Below are 15130 nucleotides of genomic sequence, written 5' to 3' on the forward strand. Positions count from 1 at the left end.
CAGACAGGTACGCCCAGACAGGGCCTTCCTCTCACCTCAGACAGGTACGCCCAGGCAGGGCCCTCCCCTCACCCCAGACAGGTACGCCCAGGCAGGGCCCTCCTCTCACCTCAGACAGGTACGCCCAGGCAGGGCCCTCCTCTCACCTCAGACAGGTACGCCCAGACAGGGCCTTCCTCTCACCTCAGACAGGTACGCCCAGACAGGGCCCTCCCCTCACCTCAGACAGGTACGCCCAGACAGGGCCCTCCCCTCACCTCAGACAGGGCCCTCCTCCCACTGAACTATCCCCCTTTGAACTATCCTGGTCTAAAAGACGAGACTGCTTCTGTTCCGGGACATCTTGATCCATTTGTCAGAGCTGAAGACCGCCATGCTGATTTCAGTTCAGTTCTTCTCAGGAATCTTTCCAGTCAGGTCCGTTATCTGTTTAAGTTCTAATGGAATGCCTTTCATTGATGTTGCATGCGATTTCTTGTTAAGACACTTTTAGTTGTATAGAATGAGTTTTTGCAAATGGCCATGGAAGCTTCGAAGGTCAGCACACATTTCATTTGCCGCCAGCATAATAGACACTGCTTGCAATGTGCTCCCGACTTTAGTGTTAACTTCTCTTTGCAGTCCCAGCCAGCAAGTTTTTTTTTATGGAGGTTTTGCTTCTCCACAACAAAACTGAACCAACAACGTCAATGTTCCTTAAGTGTGACGTGAGCTACACACATTGCAGAAACAGGATCGTGCTGTCATGCTGATGATAAAAGGGTGAAGGTGATTAAATTTATCTTGTCGTTTCTTCCTCCAAAACGGTCAGCCGCCAGGCATCTAATGTACCGTAGTACGGTAGGCTCTTCCTTTTTAATACCCAAGTCCTCTAGAACTTGGCCTCCAGCAGATATGCTTGAAGAACCCTGGTGGCTGTGTGGTCTTGCATTGGCAATTGTTCTCCCAGATCTCCAAGGAGTTTGATTTACATCAGAACTTTGCCAAGCGTTGGATACTTGGCTTTGTGAAGAAATGGTGTAGCAGGCTGCTCACATCTCAGATGACGTTATCTTAACAGTCAGAAGATAGAGCTGGTGATAGAAGCAGTGAACATACTGAGTGACTCTGCTTCATGTTCTGCAAAATCCCTTGCAGTCTTCTGTATCTGCCACACCAGAGATGCTTCAGTCATTAAACCTGCCTCAGTATTTTAGCAGCGGTAATTCAAACACGTTTGTGTTAGTCAGGTTCTAAGCATTTCCTTTTCTGCTTTGCTTTTCTGGAATATATTCTGTTACCTTCTGCTCATCACATGTCTCGTACAGCTCATCATGAATCTACAACTCAGGATCATGTGCTCTGAGTCATGTGAACTAATTCCAGGGAAGGACGATATGTGGACTCGGGTTTGTAAGTGCAGGAAGATCATGGAAATCCTCAAACAGAACTGATCAGCAGGACCAGTGAGTTGGTATCTACACTGCTAACAACTGGATCTGGACGGAAAGAGTTCTTCTATCCTGCCTGATTGATTTTCTCCAGTAATGTTCAGATGCGGAAGGTACAGCATGTGAAATTAGAAGCTATAAAAAGAAACAAAATGGCTGTTGTAGGCATATGGGAGTGTGACTTTTTGTGAATGTGCTGAGCGTTTTATTTCCCTGCTTTCGGAGCAGACTGGACTGTGGGCATATCCCTGGCAGGTGTGGGGACATCCTTTTAGCTTCCACTCACCCTCACACACACACACACACACCTCACATTATCACCACGGGATCTAATCAAACCCAGTAACAATAGTGTAGCCCAATAGAAGTCACAGCATCTGGCATTGCAGTAGAATGAATATTTAACAACCCTGCCCTGCTGATCAGCGTCACACGGTGGTGGAAGTTGGTGGAGGGGGCTACGTTCCAGGTGGGGCGGCTGGTGTACACTAAACTGTAATAGCGGAGAGTGGAGTGAAACGCTGCAGGTGGAGTTGGCGGCGTGCTTCGTTTTTCAGTGGAGGGTGGAGGGCCTGTGTGACAGCAGAGGTGGAGTTGCGACGACGTCCTGGCTCCGACTTGCTGCTGCAGTCCCCGAGCTCCCGTTCAGAGAGGGTCGGGCCCCGCGCAGTGCTATGAAAGAGTGATGAGGGGCCCGGGAGAGGCCCCATGTACAGCACTTTATTCAGAACTGCTGACTTATTTATAGGTGTCGGAACAGTGTTGTTTGCTTGTTTTATTGAAAACCTTGCGGGTAAAGTGGAGAAAAGCTGGCATGCAAGCTCCATCTCCAGGGGATTCCCCCTGCAGAAATCTTCCTGCCGATAAATAAGTCGGGTGGGGGGGGGGGGGGGGGGGGGGGGGGGGGGTTGGGGCGGGGGTAGCGATGAATTTTTCATTTGCACGAAATCCATTGTGGCCGGGGCGTCAGTGGGGACGTGTCGTTAGTCCGCGTGCATGGCGTGAAACAACCTCCCCTCGGATTGGTGAGGCCCCCCCCCAGCTGCAGGAACTCTCATCAGCCGCAATTAAGCCGGGGGGACGGGGCCCACGCGCATGCTGCTGAGCATGCTGGGAGAGATGAAGAGTCTCCTGGCTCTAGGGCCCCGTAGCAGTCGGTCACGGGACCCGGGAGGCACTGGAACTGATTTAGAGGCGCAGTGTCACTTCTCGTACTCTGTAAGCTGCATTTAAGGAGAGAGAGGGAGAGAGAGAGAGAGAGAGAGAGTGAGAGTGAGAGTGAGAAGGGAGAGATGGGAAAAGTTTAAACCCAGCAGTGGGATGAAAAATGATTGTGAGTTGTGAAGGCTGACGGAGTGGAAGAGGGTGAAGAGGGGAGAGGGCTGGTGAGCGATACGAAGAAGAGGAGAAACGGAGGGGCAGACCGATCCGCCTTCAGGGTCAGGGAAGGTCAGGGTCGACACAGGTGACCCCAACCAAAATGGAAGAGGGAAAATAAGAACCCAGCTGTCGGTCATGTGCGTGTGTGGTGGAGGTATGGGTGTAGAAGGGTGGAGAGGTGAAGAAGGAGGAGGAGAGGTGTGGTGCATGGCCCATCAGAGGATTTGTTTACTGGAAACGACAAGAGTTCTTTGACATGAATGATTCAGAGATCACACTCACACTGCAGCTCTGTTCGTTTCTTATTTATTTCCTACAGTCCAGTGTGCTCTGCGAATGGCCCTAGGGGTTGCTGGGATAGGGGCCCCTCGGTGATCTTCCTGCCCCTCTGTGATCTTCCTGCCCCTCCGTGATCTTCCTGCTCTTTTTATTTAAGAGAAAACATCAAAGGGCAGATAGGTAAATAAATAAATAAATGGACGGCATGTTTTATTTAACTGCATGTCTCCATAAAACATCCTGAGAGAGAGAGGGAGAGAGAGAGAGAGAGAGAGAGAGAGAGAGGGAGGGGGAGAGTGACAGAGGCCTGGTCACGGTGGGAGAGTCTCGCGTCACTCCTGGCCTGCCTCTAATGGGAACCTATACAGCATTATTTGAACTCCTCTTTGTGGAAGTGGAACACCTTCAGGAGTCGGGCGGGTCACACCGCCTGCAGTCTGTGCTTTCAGGACTCGCTCATATGTGCAGGTTCAGAGCAGTATAGAAGGACATTACTTAGTAGTCAGAGCTGCAGCGGTCACTTCCATTTTGTGTACTGTTAGTTTCTCAGAGAGAGTGGGGTAGTTCCTTCATTAACGTTTCTGATTTGTTTTATTTTTGAACGTCTGGTAGAAGTTCTGGTTCCACAGGTGACCCGTCATGTACTGTGTGCTGCGTGTTGCAGCCAGACTGTTGGCGGCCCGCCCCTCCCTGAAGGCATGTGTAGTGACACAATACCATGTGACGTTAGGTTTAATGGAGTAGGAGATAGAGACATGTATGCTCAGTCTTGTCTTCTCAAGTCACGCTGGTGTCTCTCACTTGTTATTTATGATACGTCCAAAATTCAATCTCATTTTAAGAAGAAATAGAATAGAACAATCTATCGATCTCCAGCACATCAACACTATCCATCTGTGTTTATCTTTCTGTCTGGCTTCACCATTACGGTTGTTTTTTTTTTTCTTCTCCTTCTTCTTCTCTTTTTCCTTTTCTCCCCACGTTGCCTTTTCCCTCCTCTGTTTGTTTAGTGATCCATCAGTCAATTTACCTTATCATGCTGCCAAACCATCCATTTACACTTCCATCTGTCTGTCAGGCTATATCGTAGTATCCATTTGTCTAACTATCTCTCTGTCGACTTATCCCGCTGTCAATCAAAGCTCCTCTCTGGGTGTGCACCCGGCTTTGGCTGTCGTACGGGCCTCTTAAAAGGGGCGGAGTCTGCAACCTGCAGTTCACCGCTAAATACCTCTGCGAACCATGATATTTTGAACATGATATTAAAACTAAAATCAACATTTCTTTTTTTTCCCCTTCACCGCAGAAAACAGCCCTAGCAAATAGGAATCTGTCATTTTCACCGCACTGCCGAAGGGCATCAAATCAAAGCGCACGTAAACAAGCCGGGGCAGAGCGTTTCGTGTGAGGTGGCTGATTTCCAGTCAGCACCACGGCAAGATATTTCCCCTTTCTTGGCCAAACCGCAGGGACAATCATGTACATAAGTGCAAGTTACCTCACTGAAATCTTTACGTTTCACCAACTCGAGCCAACGACCGGCCAACCTGCGTATAGCCGATAGGTACCATGTCACTAATCCTTCCCTCTTCTGGATAAACAGCGTAAGCCTCGTCCTGAGCACGGATGCACCATGCTTGTTATGCCCACCGAGTCCTTGGCATTAGGGTGGCGCTGGCGAGGCAGGCCGGCGCCAGACTGAGCCGAAGCAGGTCACCGCCTTCCAGGTTGCGACCCGGCATCGCCTGGCACCGGAGCACCGTCGGGCCCCCCGTACGCTTGCGCCGCCCGTCGCCCGCAACCCCTGCTGCGCACCAATCAGTCCTGGATGACCAGCAAAGAGCCCTGCGGGCCCGAGTATGCTAGCCTGGTGCGCTGACCACTATCCAGAGTTGGGCTGGATGGCCAGAGATGGCGCCAGATACCCCATCTGCCCCTCGAGAGACACAGACCTGCCCTCCTGGTCACAGCCTCCCAGCCAAGATGGCAAGACCATCTCGGTTTACACCCACCGATGAAGACAAACCTCTCCGATTTGCTGCAAGGTTTCATGCAGTGTTATAAAGCAACGTTATACCAGCAGTATTGAACAGTGGAAGTAACCAATTGCCAGAACTATGATTACAGACCAAGTGTAACTAGCGTTACAGACCAAGTGTTTTTTGGTCTGATTGAGAGTGGTAACATCAGTTATTCTGTAAGAGTTTATGGTCTGATTGTGAGTAGTAGCGTGTTATTCTATACGTGTTATTTCCAAACCGTGCTGCTGACACCCTACACTTTTGTAAGCTTGCCTGCTCACTGATCCTGAGGTTAATTTCAGTCTTGTAATGGTCATGAGTCCTCTCATCCTCCCACGAGAATACAGAAGTCTTATGGTTCTGGGAAAGTAAACCCACTGTCCTTTTTATAAAAAAAAACATCATGGTGCTTCCAGTTTGTAGACACTGCACATAACAAGGAGTTTCAATTCAGTCTGGCACAGCCTTTTATAAAAGTCATTAGAGAGAAATAAGGGACACTGGACAAAAGCAATTCACCACTAACTGCATTTTCCCTAACCAAATAGAGTATCGAAGTATGGTTCTGTTCAGTCAGGCTGACTCTGATCCAACCCATCTGTTTCTTGGGAACAATTACCAGAATCTGAAATTGCTTTCATTTTACAGCACCTTGGAGAGGAAAGCAAATTCACACTATTGTGGAGAAGTCAACAGCAGTCTGTGTAAACTGTTCATCATTATGTGGTTTACAGTCACATAAGCCAAGCATCAAAAACCCTTGTTGTTGCTTCTTGATCATGCTTGATCATCCCGTTTTATTTCTTTTTTTTTAAAGATCGACTTACAGAAGTTTCAAGAAAGGGTAGAAAAAAGTTATTTGCCGAAAGAAAAAAAAAATTCTTGAGAATAGGACTAACCCGTGTACTGACCCGTAGTGTCGAGGAGAGAACTGACTATATTATGTCTTCTCTCCTTAGCCCCAGTCTGTCTATAACTACATACGCGTATTACAGCTGGAGCACATTTTTGCACAGAATCACAGGGCTGATGATCAGCACTGTGGATTAGCCCAGGGCAATGATCGATTTGAAAGGGTCTCTCATCTGACTGTTTGGTGTGTCTGTGTGTGCCTGCGCTTCTCCGCACCTTTCTTTTGGACGGTTCTGGCCGACGGTGTCAAAAAGCATCCCAAAATCTGTCAGTCTTCCAACTCTTTATGATACCAAGCTGGTCTGCAGCTCAGAAACCATCTCGTTTGTCCATGGGAGCCCGATGAGGAATCACTGCAGCTTCAGCTCTGTCAAGCTTTTCATTTCTAATCACACAGGGCCCTGCTGCTGGGTCTGTAGGCGTGGAAGAGAGTGGGCCAGTCTGACTTCAGACGACGCCAGACACTGTTTCTCTTCCTTCCCCTGTTTGTCCCTGGTACAGAGCTGTCAGTGTTTCCCACCGCGGAGATAAACTAGTGCCTCTCTCTCCTCGCTCCTCTAAAAATAAGCATTTGTTTATCGACACGTGTAGTGATTTCCAGCTCTCCTGCACTGTATTGTGTGCAGAGCTGTCAGGAGACATTACTCTTAGGCACAGTGCCCCTTTCAGCCCTGGCCAGCCGAGAGGGAGAGGGAGATTGAGCGAGAGAGGCAGACAGAGAGAAGGAGAGAGAGAAGGAGCCAGTGAGTGCAGCTGATCAGGACAATGCCCAGAGCTGGAGGGAGAGGCAGCAGACAGGGTAGTAGGCTACAGTGAAATCTGCCTTATAACTAAGACTTCACTACTATATCAGAGCGTGAAACTTTAATGCACTAGTCAAGGTAGACACGGTGGGGGGGGGGTTGGGGGTTGGGTATCTGGGTCACTCACCCAGCGAGGTGTGTAAGGGAAACTGCTTTTGATTGAAAACCATGATAGAAATGCAGGCAGTACCACAAATGTAGCTGAAACGTAAATGTGTGTATCTGCCATGTCTTAATTACCATTTCAGTCTTATTTTGATTATTTACGAGGTTGCCAGAATAGACATATATACCCATTACGTGTATAAATCACTTAGGAAACTTGAGTGAGTACACGGCCCTGGTTCGGGGTTTCCGAGTCCGTTTGGTCTTTCCGTGGCTCTGAAGTTTGATGGCGAGGTTTGTGCTAGCGCTCACGGCTAGCTCTGACAAATGTCCCAGGGCTCCCCGAACAGGCGCCGTTCCATCCACGCTGCTCCACTGAAAGCGGCATTACACTGTCTTGCCTCACCACTTTTTCTTCAGGAATTCTCCCCTTTCTCCAGTTACAACAGAGAATGCACCAAAGAGCTCATGTCTCCACCTCGAAATAAACAATAAGACATGAGCCAGTCAGAAGTTTTCCATTGTGTTGCGTTCAATGCCAGACAAGAATATGGACATGGATTTTTTTTTTTGTTTTCTAGTCAGGCCTTGAAGTTTAGTAGGCTTTAAAAGACACACGTTGTCATGGTCTTTGTTGTGTCCTCTACTTAGCTTTCAACTGTAGCACTTACATTATTTAATAAGGCTAAAATGCCACATTTATTTAATTGAAGATCTTTTCCTTGTAACATCACATGATTCATAGTCACACTAGTGTCTTTCTTATGGGGTGAGTTGTTGACCTTAGCAATGTGATTTAAGTGCTACTGTTCTCAAGAGGATTACCGTCCCTGTTGTTATCAGTAATAGTTGTAATGACAGCAGGATGTAATATTGTTTTAATTTTTATAGATTATATTTTAATGCTGTGGATGGGAAACATGGCTGAGTAGTTGATGTGTGTTTTCCGGAGTTCAGATGAAAGTGTGTTCCAGTGTGTGGGTGTGTTCCAGTGTGTGGGTGTGTTCCAGTGTGTAGGGGTGTTTCCAGTGTGTAGGTGTGTTCCAGTGTGTGGGTGTGTTCCAGTGTGTAGGTGTGTTCCAGTGTGTGGGTGTGTTCCAGTGTGTAGGTGTGTTCCAGTGTGTGGGTGTGTTCCAGTGTGTAGGTGTCTTCCAGTGTGTAGATGTGTACCAGTGTGTGGGTGTGTTCCAGTGTGTAGGTGTGTTCCAGTGTGTAGATGTGTACCAGTGTGTGAGTGTGTTCCAGTGTGTGGGTGTGTTCCAGTGTGTAGATGTGTGTACCAGTGTGTGAGCCTGTTCCAGTGTGTAGATGTGTACCAGTGTGTGAGTGTGTTCCAGTGTGTTCCAGTGTGTAGATGTGTACCAGTGTGTGAGTGTGTTCCAGTGTGTTGATGTGTACCAGTGTGTGAGTGTGTTCCAGTGTGTTCCAGTGTGTAGATGTGTACCAGTGTGTGAGTGTGTTCCAGTGTGTTCCAGTGTGTAGATGTGTACCAGGTGTGTGGGTGTGTTCCAGTGTGTAGGTGTGTTCCAGTGTGTAGATGTGTACCAGTGTGTGAGTGTGTTCCAGTGTGTAGATGTGTACCAGTGTGTGAGTGTGTTCCAGTGTGTTCCAGTGTGTAGATGTGTACCAGTGTGTGAGTGTGTTCCAGTGTGTAGATGTGTACCAGTGTGTGAGTCTGTTCCAGTGTGTAGATGTGTACCAGTGTGTGAGTGTGTTCCAGTGTGTAGATGTGTACCAGTGTGTGAGTGTGTTCCAGTGTGTAGATGTGTACCAGTGTGTGAGTGTGTTCCAGTGTGTTCCAGTGTGTAGATGTGTACCAGTGTGTGAGTGTGTTCCAGTGTGTCGATGTGTACCAGTGTGTGAGTGTGTTCCAGTGTGTAGATGTGTACCAGTGTGTGAGTGTGTTCCAGTGTGTAGATGTGTACCAGTGTGTGAGTGTGTTCCAGTGTGTTTTCTCCCTTTGATCCCAGGCCTCCACACTGCAGTAGCTTCCTCACGCCAGAGTCATTATCACTGTAGTGGCGTCCCCCACAGCACCCGTAGAGATGTAGGGCCTCAGGGCCATGGTGTGTGTGTTGGGGGGGCATGTGTGTGTATGCACATGTGTGTGGGAGGTGGCTGACTGTGTGTGTGTGTTGTGTGTGTGTGTGTGTGTGTGTGTGTGTGTGTGTGTGTGTGTGTGTGTGTGTGTGCGCAGATGAAATGGGTGTGGTATCAGGTTCCAAGGATGAGACTCTGTCTCGCTGCCTTTGACCTTCCATTTCTGGTGGTTTGAACATAAGCCACTCTCTTGTCTAACTCTGCTCTCCTTCTTCAAAGCACTTTGTCAGCTTTGTGAGTTCTGGCTTGCCGTTGCGCTCTGTAGTGTACAGCTAAAAGAAGAACTTTTCTGCCCCCTGACTCCCTTTCTGTATTTCTGGTTTCTGCTGCTGGTGCTCCATTATTCGTAGTGCATAGGTCTGCTTAGAGCAGTGCCATGATGGGAGAGGTGATAGTTAGGAGAGCTCTCTCTCTCTCTGTCCCTCTCTCTGTGTCCCCTCTCTCTCTCTCTCCTCTCTCTCTCTCTCTCTCTCTCTCTCTTTGTCTGTCTGTCCCTCTCTCTGTGTCCCTCTCTCTCTCTCTCTCTCTCTCTCTCTCTCTGTCTGTCTGTCCCTCTCTCTCTCTCTGTCTTTCTCTGTCCCTCTCTCTGTGTCTCTCTCTCTGTCCCTCTCTCTCTGTCCGCCTCTGTCTCTCTGTCTCTCTCTTTCTCTCTCTCTCTCTCTCTGTCCGTCTCTCTCATAGGTGCTCTTGCAGTAATTGTGTTTTGTCTTCAAAAATACAAGGGTGAAGTGTTTTTTTAAAAGGGAGATTTGTACATTGTTATTATTCATGTATGTGTGTCTGTGTGTTTGAGAGAGAGATTTTTTTTTAATCTGATCTGACTGCAAACATGTTTCCTAGATGAAATGTTTATTTTGAAAATGTTTGATATAACTTGTTATTAACCATGCTGATTTTATTTAAGCACTGAAGTACTTACCTCTGTTTGCATTCTTTGAGGACAAGGTTTGATTGAAACTTGTTTATTATTTGTACAGTCAGTCTCTTGGGAGAGGGCCTCCAGATTACGTAACTTTATCTAATTATGAAGAGGATGACAGTCAGGCTAAATCCATTATGGCATTAATCTCTTTAGAGAAATGCACAGAGGGTCATTATCAGCCAATCACTCAATCACAAGAGCCCAGTGCAATCATCCGTCTGTCTGCCGTTTACAGCTCTGGTGCTGTCCCGGCTCTCACTGTGCCAAATACCAGGCAAGTGTTGTATGTCCCCCGTTCTCCAGGACATTAGGACACACCCAGACCAGTCTGCGTCTGTCCCCCACGCTCCAGGACGCTAGGTCACACCCACAGTCTGCACATGGGCCTACCAGTCATCCCTCACCACATTGCTGCAGCCTTCAAAAACAATGATGTCAGGCTCTTGAATTACCCTTGAGGAGTGTAGATCTGTCCCCAGTATAGATCTGTCCCCAGTGTAGATCTGTCCCCAGTGTAGATCTGTCCTCAGTGTAGATCTGTCCCCAGTGTAGATCTGTCACCCAGTGTAGATCTGTCCTCAGTGTAGATCTGTCCCCAGTGTAGATCTGTCCCCAGTGTAGATCTGTCCTCAGAGTAGATCTGTCCTCAGTGTAGATCTGTCCTCAGTGTAGATCTGTCCCCAGTGTAGATCTGTCCCCAATGTAGATCTGTCCTCAGAGTAGATCTGTCCTCAGTGTAGATCTGTCCCCAGTGTAGATCTGTCCTCAGTGTAGATCTGTCCCCAGTGTAGATCTGTTCCTCAGTGTAGATCTGTCCCCAGTGTAAATCTGTCCTCAGTGTAGATCTGTCCTCAGTGTAGATCCTGTCCCCAGTGTAGATCTGCCCCCCCCCCCCCCCCCCCCCCCCCCCCCCCCCCCCCCAATCAGTCAGGCAGGTACAAAGGTGAAAAGAGCTGCTTAAGACAAACAGGATTAGTGCCACACTGGTTCTGTTGCAGTTCTTTTTGTTGTGGCTGTGCTGTCATTGTTCTAGAGGGAAGCTGTAATATTTGTCTCCCAATAGAAATAGCTGCTTTTTGCACAAGTGTAACTGCAGATGGTTGTTTTGGTCAATTGGGCGGCTGCCTTACAACTGAAGACAGGAACGCTATTAAGCTCGAGTGAAAAGATAGTAGGAGGGCAGCTCTGTTTGATCTTCCGTCGAAGGGGCCCGACGTTCTCACACCCGTTTGTTTTAGCGTTAGATTTGTTCGGTGCGGCGAAACAGTCCACGGTAACTTCCTCCGTGTTCACTTTGGAGCACAAACGTGGAGGATCTGCCGCCAGCCCTCCGAAAAAATACGGCGGACGATGCAAACTGGGCACGGACCCTCGCCGCGCCCGCACAACGAACGTGTTTGAAGCGATAGCACAGCAACGGCACCCGTTTAGTTCGCGTTTGTGCTCGCTGCTTCTCGCCTCGTCTCCGCTCGTCTCCACTCGTCTCCACTCTCTTGCTCGCCACTCCGGTCCCTCTTCTCTTTAATCTTTCCTCCTCTCTCCCTCCCACGTAGACGGTGCCGTGCTGACCCCGTAGTTAGAAGCAGAAAGGCAGAGTTCTCCAAAAGGAATATTTGAATGCCGACTAGGTCTAAGGGTAAGAGGAAGTGAGCGAGAGAGGAATGACGGTGCGTTCATAGGAATTGCAAATCACCCCCCCCCCCCTCCCAAACCCAATGAGCGTATTCTCATGCCAGTTTTGAAGTTTTCTTTTGTGTTCCTCACTGCCGTCGACATTTAATTGCGATGCGTGTTTGGCATTGGGCGATCCTCCAGGCCTCTAGGCAGACCCAGACCCTACACTGGCTTTTAGTCGTGTTTTATATATTTTTTTTTTCTTCTTGGATGAAGTGGATGAAACACTCATCTGCCATTTAAAACTCAAAATCTGAATTCTCTGCAAATGCAGTGCGCCGAGTTCAAGGTCAACATGCTAAACTTGTGCTAATGCAGCGGGAAATTGTCCTGCGAAGCAACCGAAGCTGCTCCTCCGTCTGCTGTAGGTTCCCTTTGTTCTCCTCCCACCTCCTCCGTCCTCCTGCTAGCCGGCGCTCCCATTCTCACGCCTTTGTGCCTCACAGACTCTGGTGCTCGGCGAGAGCCGCGTTATTAATACGGGCCGCCTCCTCTGCCGCGGGTCCTGACACACGCTCACTCCCGTTCGGCTCATTATCTGAAATGATGGATCGTTTGCTACAACGCGTAGCCCAGTGTTCCCTCTCTCATCCTCTCAGTGTAGTTCGGTGCCTCATACTCAGTAACGGTCAGTGCTCGGGCCGGCCTGGTCCCGTCTGCTCGGGCGGGTGCGGTGGCTGTTGGCTCTGACACTGGGGTGGAGAAGCCTGTCCCCTCCACCTGCCACATGGATGTTGCCCAGTCTCTGCTGCCCGTGTTTGGACTGGAGTGTGACCTCATAATGGGATGACCACTCTCGCCAAGTGCAGCGTTCAGAACGGGTTTCCCTGATCTGAGACCTGCAGCCAGTCTACACACTACAGAATTCAGCATATACAATATATATTTCTACAATATATATTTCTCCCCCTTTTGGGGAGGGGGTGGGGTGGCACAAATAAATATCCTTAAATTTAGACACCTCTAGAAGCAGTAGAACAAGACAAAGATGAAGTGAGAGACACATTTGCAGTGATCATTAGTAAAACTAAACCTTTTTGACACTCCAGTTATCATCTCATCTTTTTAATGTACTGTTATGAATTCGGTCTAACAGAAATGCAGATACAACAAATCCCATGGCTCCCCCATGCTTTTAAATGAATCAAAATGTCAATGTATCTATATTAATATGTAAATGATTGCAAATGATTTCTATGTTTTTGGATGTAAAAGTTAGAGATGGTTAGTATTCACCCATATGGTTCCTGATGGCATGCAGGCTTCCAGCTCACAATGAACTTGGAGTCAGCGCTCAATCAGGAATGATATCCAAGATTTAGCATCAGCTGTTTATTTTTATAGCTGTTGATTTGTCCTCTTTAATTTTCTTAGCCACATATGTCACATACACTATCTAAAGCCATCTAACGTCCTGACTGGCAGATGTGTACCTGGATATGTACCCAGACATGTACCCAGACACGTACCCAGATACGTACCCAGATACGTACCCAGACACGTACCCAGATATGAAACCAGACGCGTACCCAGACGTGTACCCAGACGTGTACCCAGACATGTACCCAGACGCGTACCCAGACGTGGACCCAGACATGTATCTAGACATTTATCTAGATATGTACACAGATATGTACCCAGATACGTACCTAGACACGTATCTAAACATGTACACAGATATGTACCCAGACGTGTATCTAGTCATGTACCGAGATGTGTATCTAGACATGTAGCCAGACGGGTATCTAGACATGTAGCCAGACAGGTATCTAGACATGTAGCCAGACAGATATCTAGACATGTACCCGGACATGTACCCAGATATGTGCCCAGTGGTTCCTGTCTCTCGTGTCTGTGCTGATGGGAGCTGGGCCTCTCCTGAGCATGGCCGGCCTCTGACACTCTCACACTGCCTCCTAATGAACCCCAGCTCTGAAGGGGATGCTGACCCTCAGCCTCGCTCTGATGCCTGTCACCGACTTAATGTGCAAAGTTTCTTTTGGCAAAGTATAAAGAAATGTCTCTCAGACTGTATTTTTATGCCCTCTTGGTTATCAGCTGCCTAGAATATAAAAATATATATATCTTGAAAAAGCTTCAAAATTGTTGCTGGCTACATGAGTTAGCTAGGTTATTACCATTAGCTGCAATGCAGTTATGCAATGCAATTCACAGTGGGTCTCTGTAAATGACTGGAGAAGTTCTGGGTGAGTTCACATGATGAAATGGATGTAGAAAAGAGATTTGTAAAACAACCAATGAGCTTCTTGGAGGGGATGATTGACAGGAGAGGGTGGAAAACCCCCATGGGCCTACCCCAGGACACACCACTGCCCCCTATTCTGCACTTACATATTAATTTTTTCAAAGGGTTCACCAAAACAACCAGAAAAAAACTAACACTGTTAAGCGTTTGCACGTGGCCGATTTATATTAAGAGAAACGCCCAAAATGTGTGTGTGTGCGTGTCATGCCATGGCGTTTGGTCAGAGAGGTGCCCTCAGTATCGGCGGTTTAGAAACCACTCTCGTTCGCCTTCGCCCGAGTGACGGCGCGGCCTGTGTGTTGAGGCCAGTCTCCCTCCCTCCGTCCTGAGCCTCCTGAGAGTGTCTGTATGAGTGGCTGCAGCTGCCGTGTGTGCATTATTGCCTCGTGTCATTCTGCTCAGTGCTGTGTTTGCGCACGCATTACGTGTGTGCCCTCCTGGCTGCGTTATTGAGGGGCTCTTCAGTCTAGGGGGGCGGGGGAGGGGGGCTGGATGACTTCAATGGAGTTACTATGACACCAGACACAAGGGGAGCCACTCCAGACGCTCTCCTGTATCCCGCCGCTCCCCGCTGCCCTCGGCCTCATCACGCAGCCTTTGTCCCCGCCGCCCTCCTTATTCTTGGGCCTTTCCTCACTCCCTCTTTTTCTATCACTCCATCTCCCCCGCTCCCTCCCCTCTTTCGCTCTCGCTGTGTGCCTCTCTAACGCCTCCCCTGACGGGCTTTGGAGACGGCGAGCATATCTAACCGCGCCTCTTCCTCTCCCTCCTCTGCTCTCTCCCTCTTCCTCTGTTCTGTGAGCAGACAACCGTCGCACCGGTTTGGAAAGGTCCCGATCGCGACACAACCCGAGCCCCATGTTCCGGTGATGGCTGGCCAGCAGCGCGTGTTAGCCGTCTGCCAGAGACCCACGAGCGGGGACACCGACAAGGCCGGAAAACAGGAACGGCGCAGTGCTGTGTGCGCCCTCTGGCATGGCCTGGTCCCAACACACACACACACACACACACACACACAAATCGCACCTCAGAGACAAAGTCAACAACTCCACACCGCTTCACAGGATAACTACGATTACACTGCCTTACATACAAAATCTTCTGTAGTCTCCATCACTTAAAGGGCCTGTTTAACATTTAAATCTAAATTGCTTTTGAAGGGTGTTTATGGTTTTTTTTTTTTTTTTTTTTTTACATTTCATAATTTTGCTGTTTTCATTTCCACCTTTATGCAGATC

General features: G+C 48.6%; 1 protein-coding gene across 8 annotated transcripts in view; it reads left to right on the forward strand.

The window, feature by feature from the left end:
- Positions 1-14896, forward strand: part of diaph2 (diaphanous-related formin 2) — a 346005-nt gene extending 331109 nt beyond the window's left edge. For all 8 annotated transcript variants that reach the window (XM_077021911.1, XM_077021909.1, XM_077021914.1 and 5 more), the window contains one exon: positions 14698-14896. In XM_077021911.1, the coding sequence (XP_076878026.1) occupies positions 14698-14762 (65 nt within the window). In that variant the 3' untranslated portion in view covers positions 14763-14896. The remainder of the gene's footprint in view (positions 1-14697) is intronic.
- Positions 14897-15130: the final 234 nt, after the last annotated feature.

Source organism: Brachyhypopomus gauderio, chromosome 11, assembly GCF_052324685.1.
Source record: "Brachyhypopomus gauderio isolate BG-103 chromosome 11, BGAUD_0.2, whole genome shotgun sequence".
Taxonomy (NCBI): domain Eukaryota; kingdom Metazoa; phylum Chordata; class Actinopteri; order Gymnotiformes; family Hypopomidae; genus Brachyhypopomus; species Brachyhypopomus gauderio.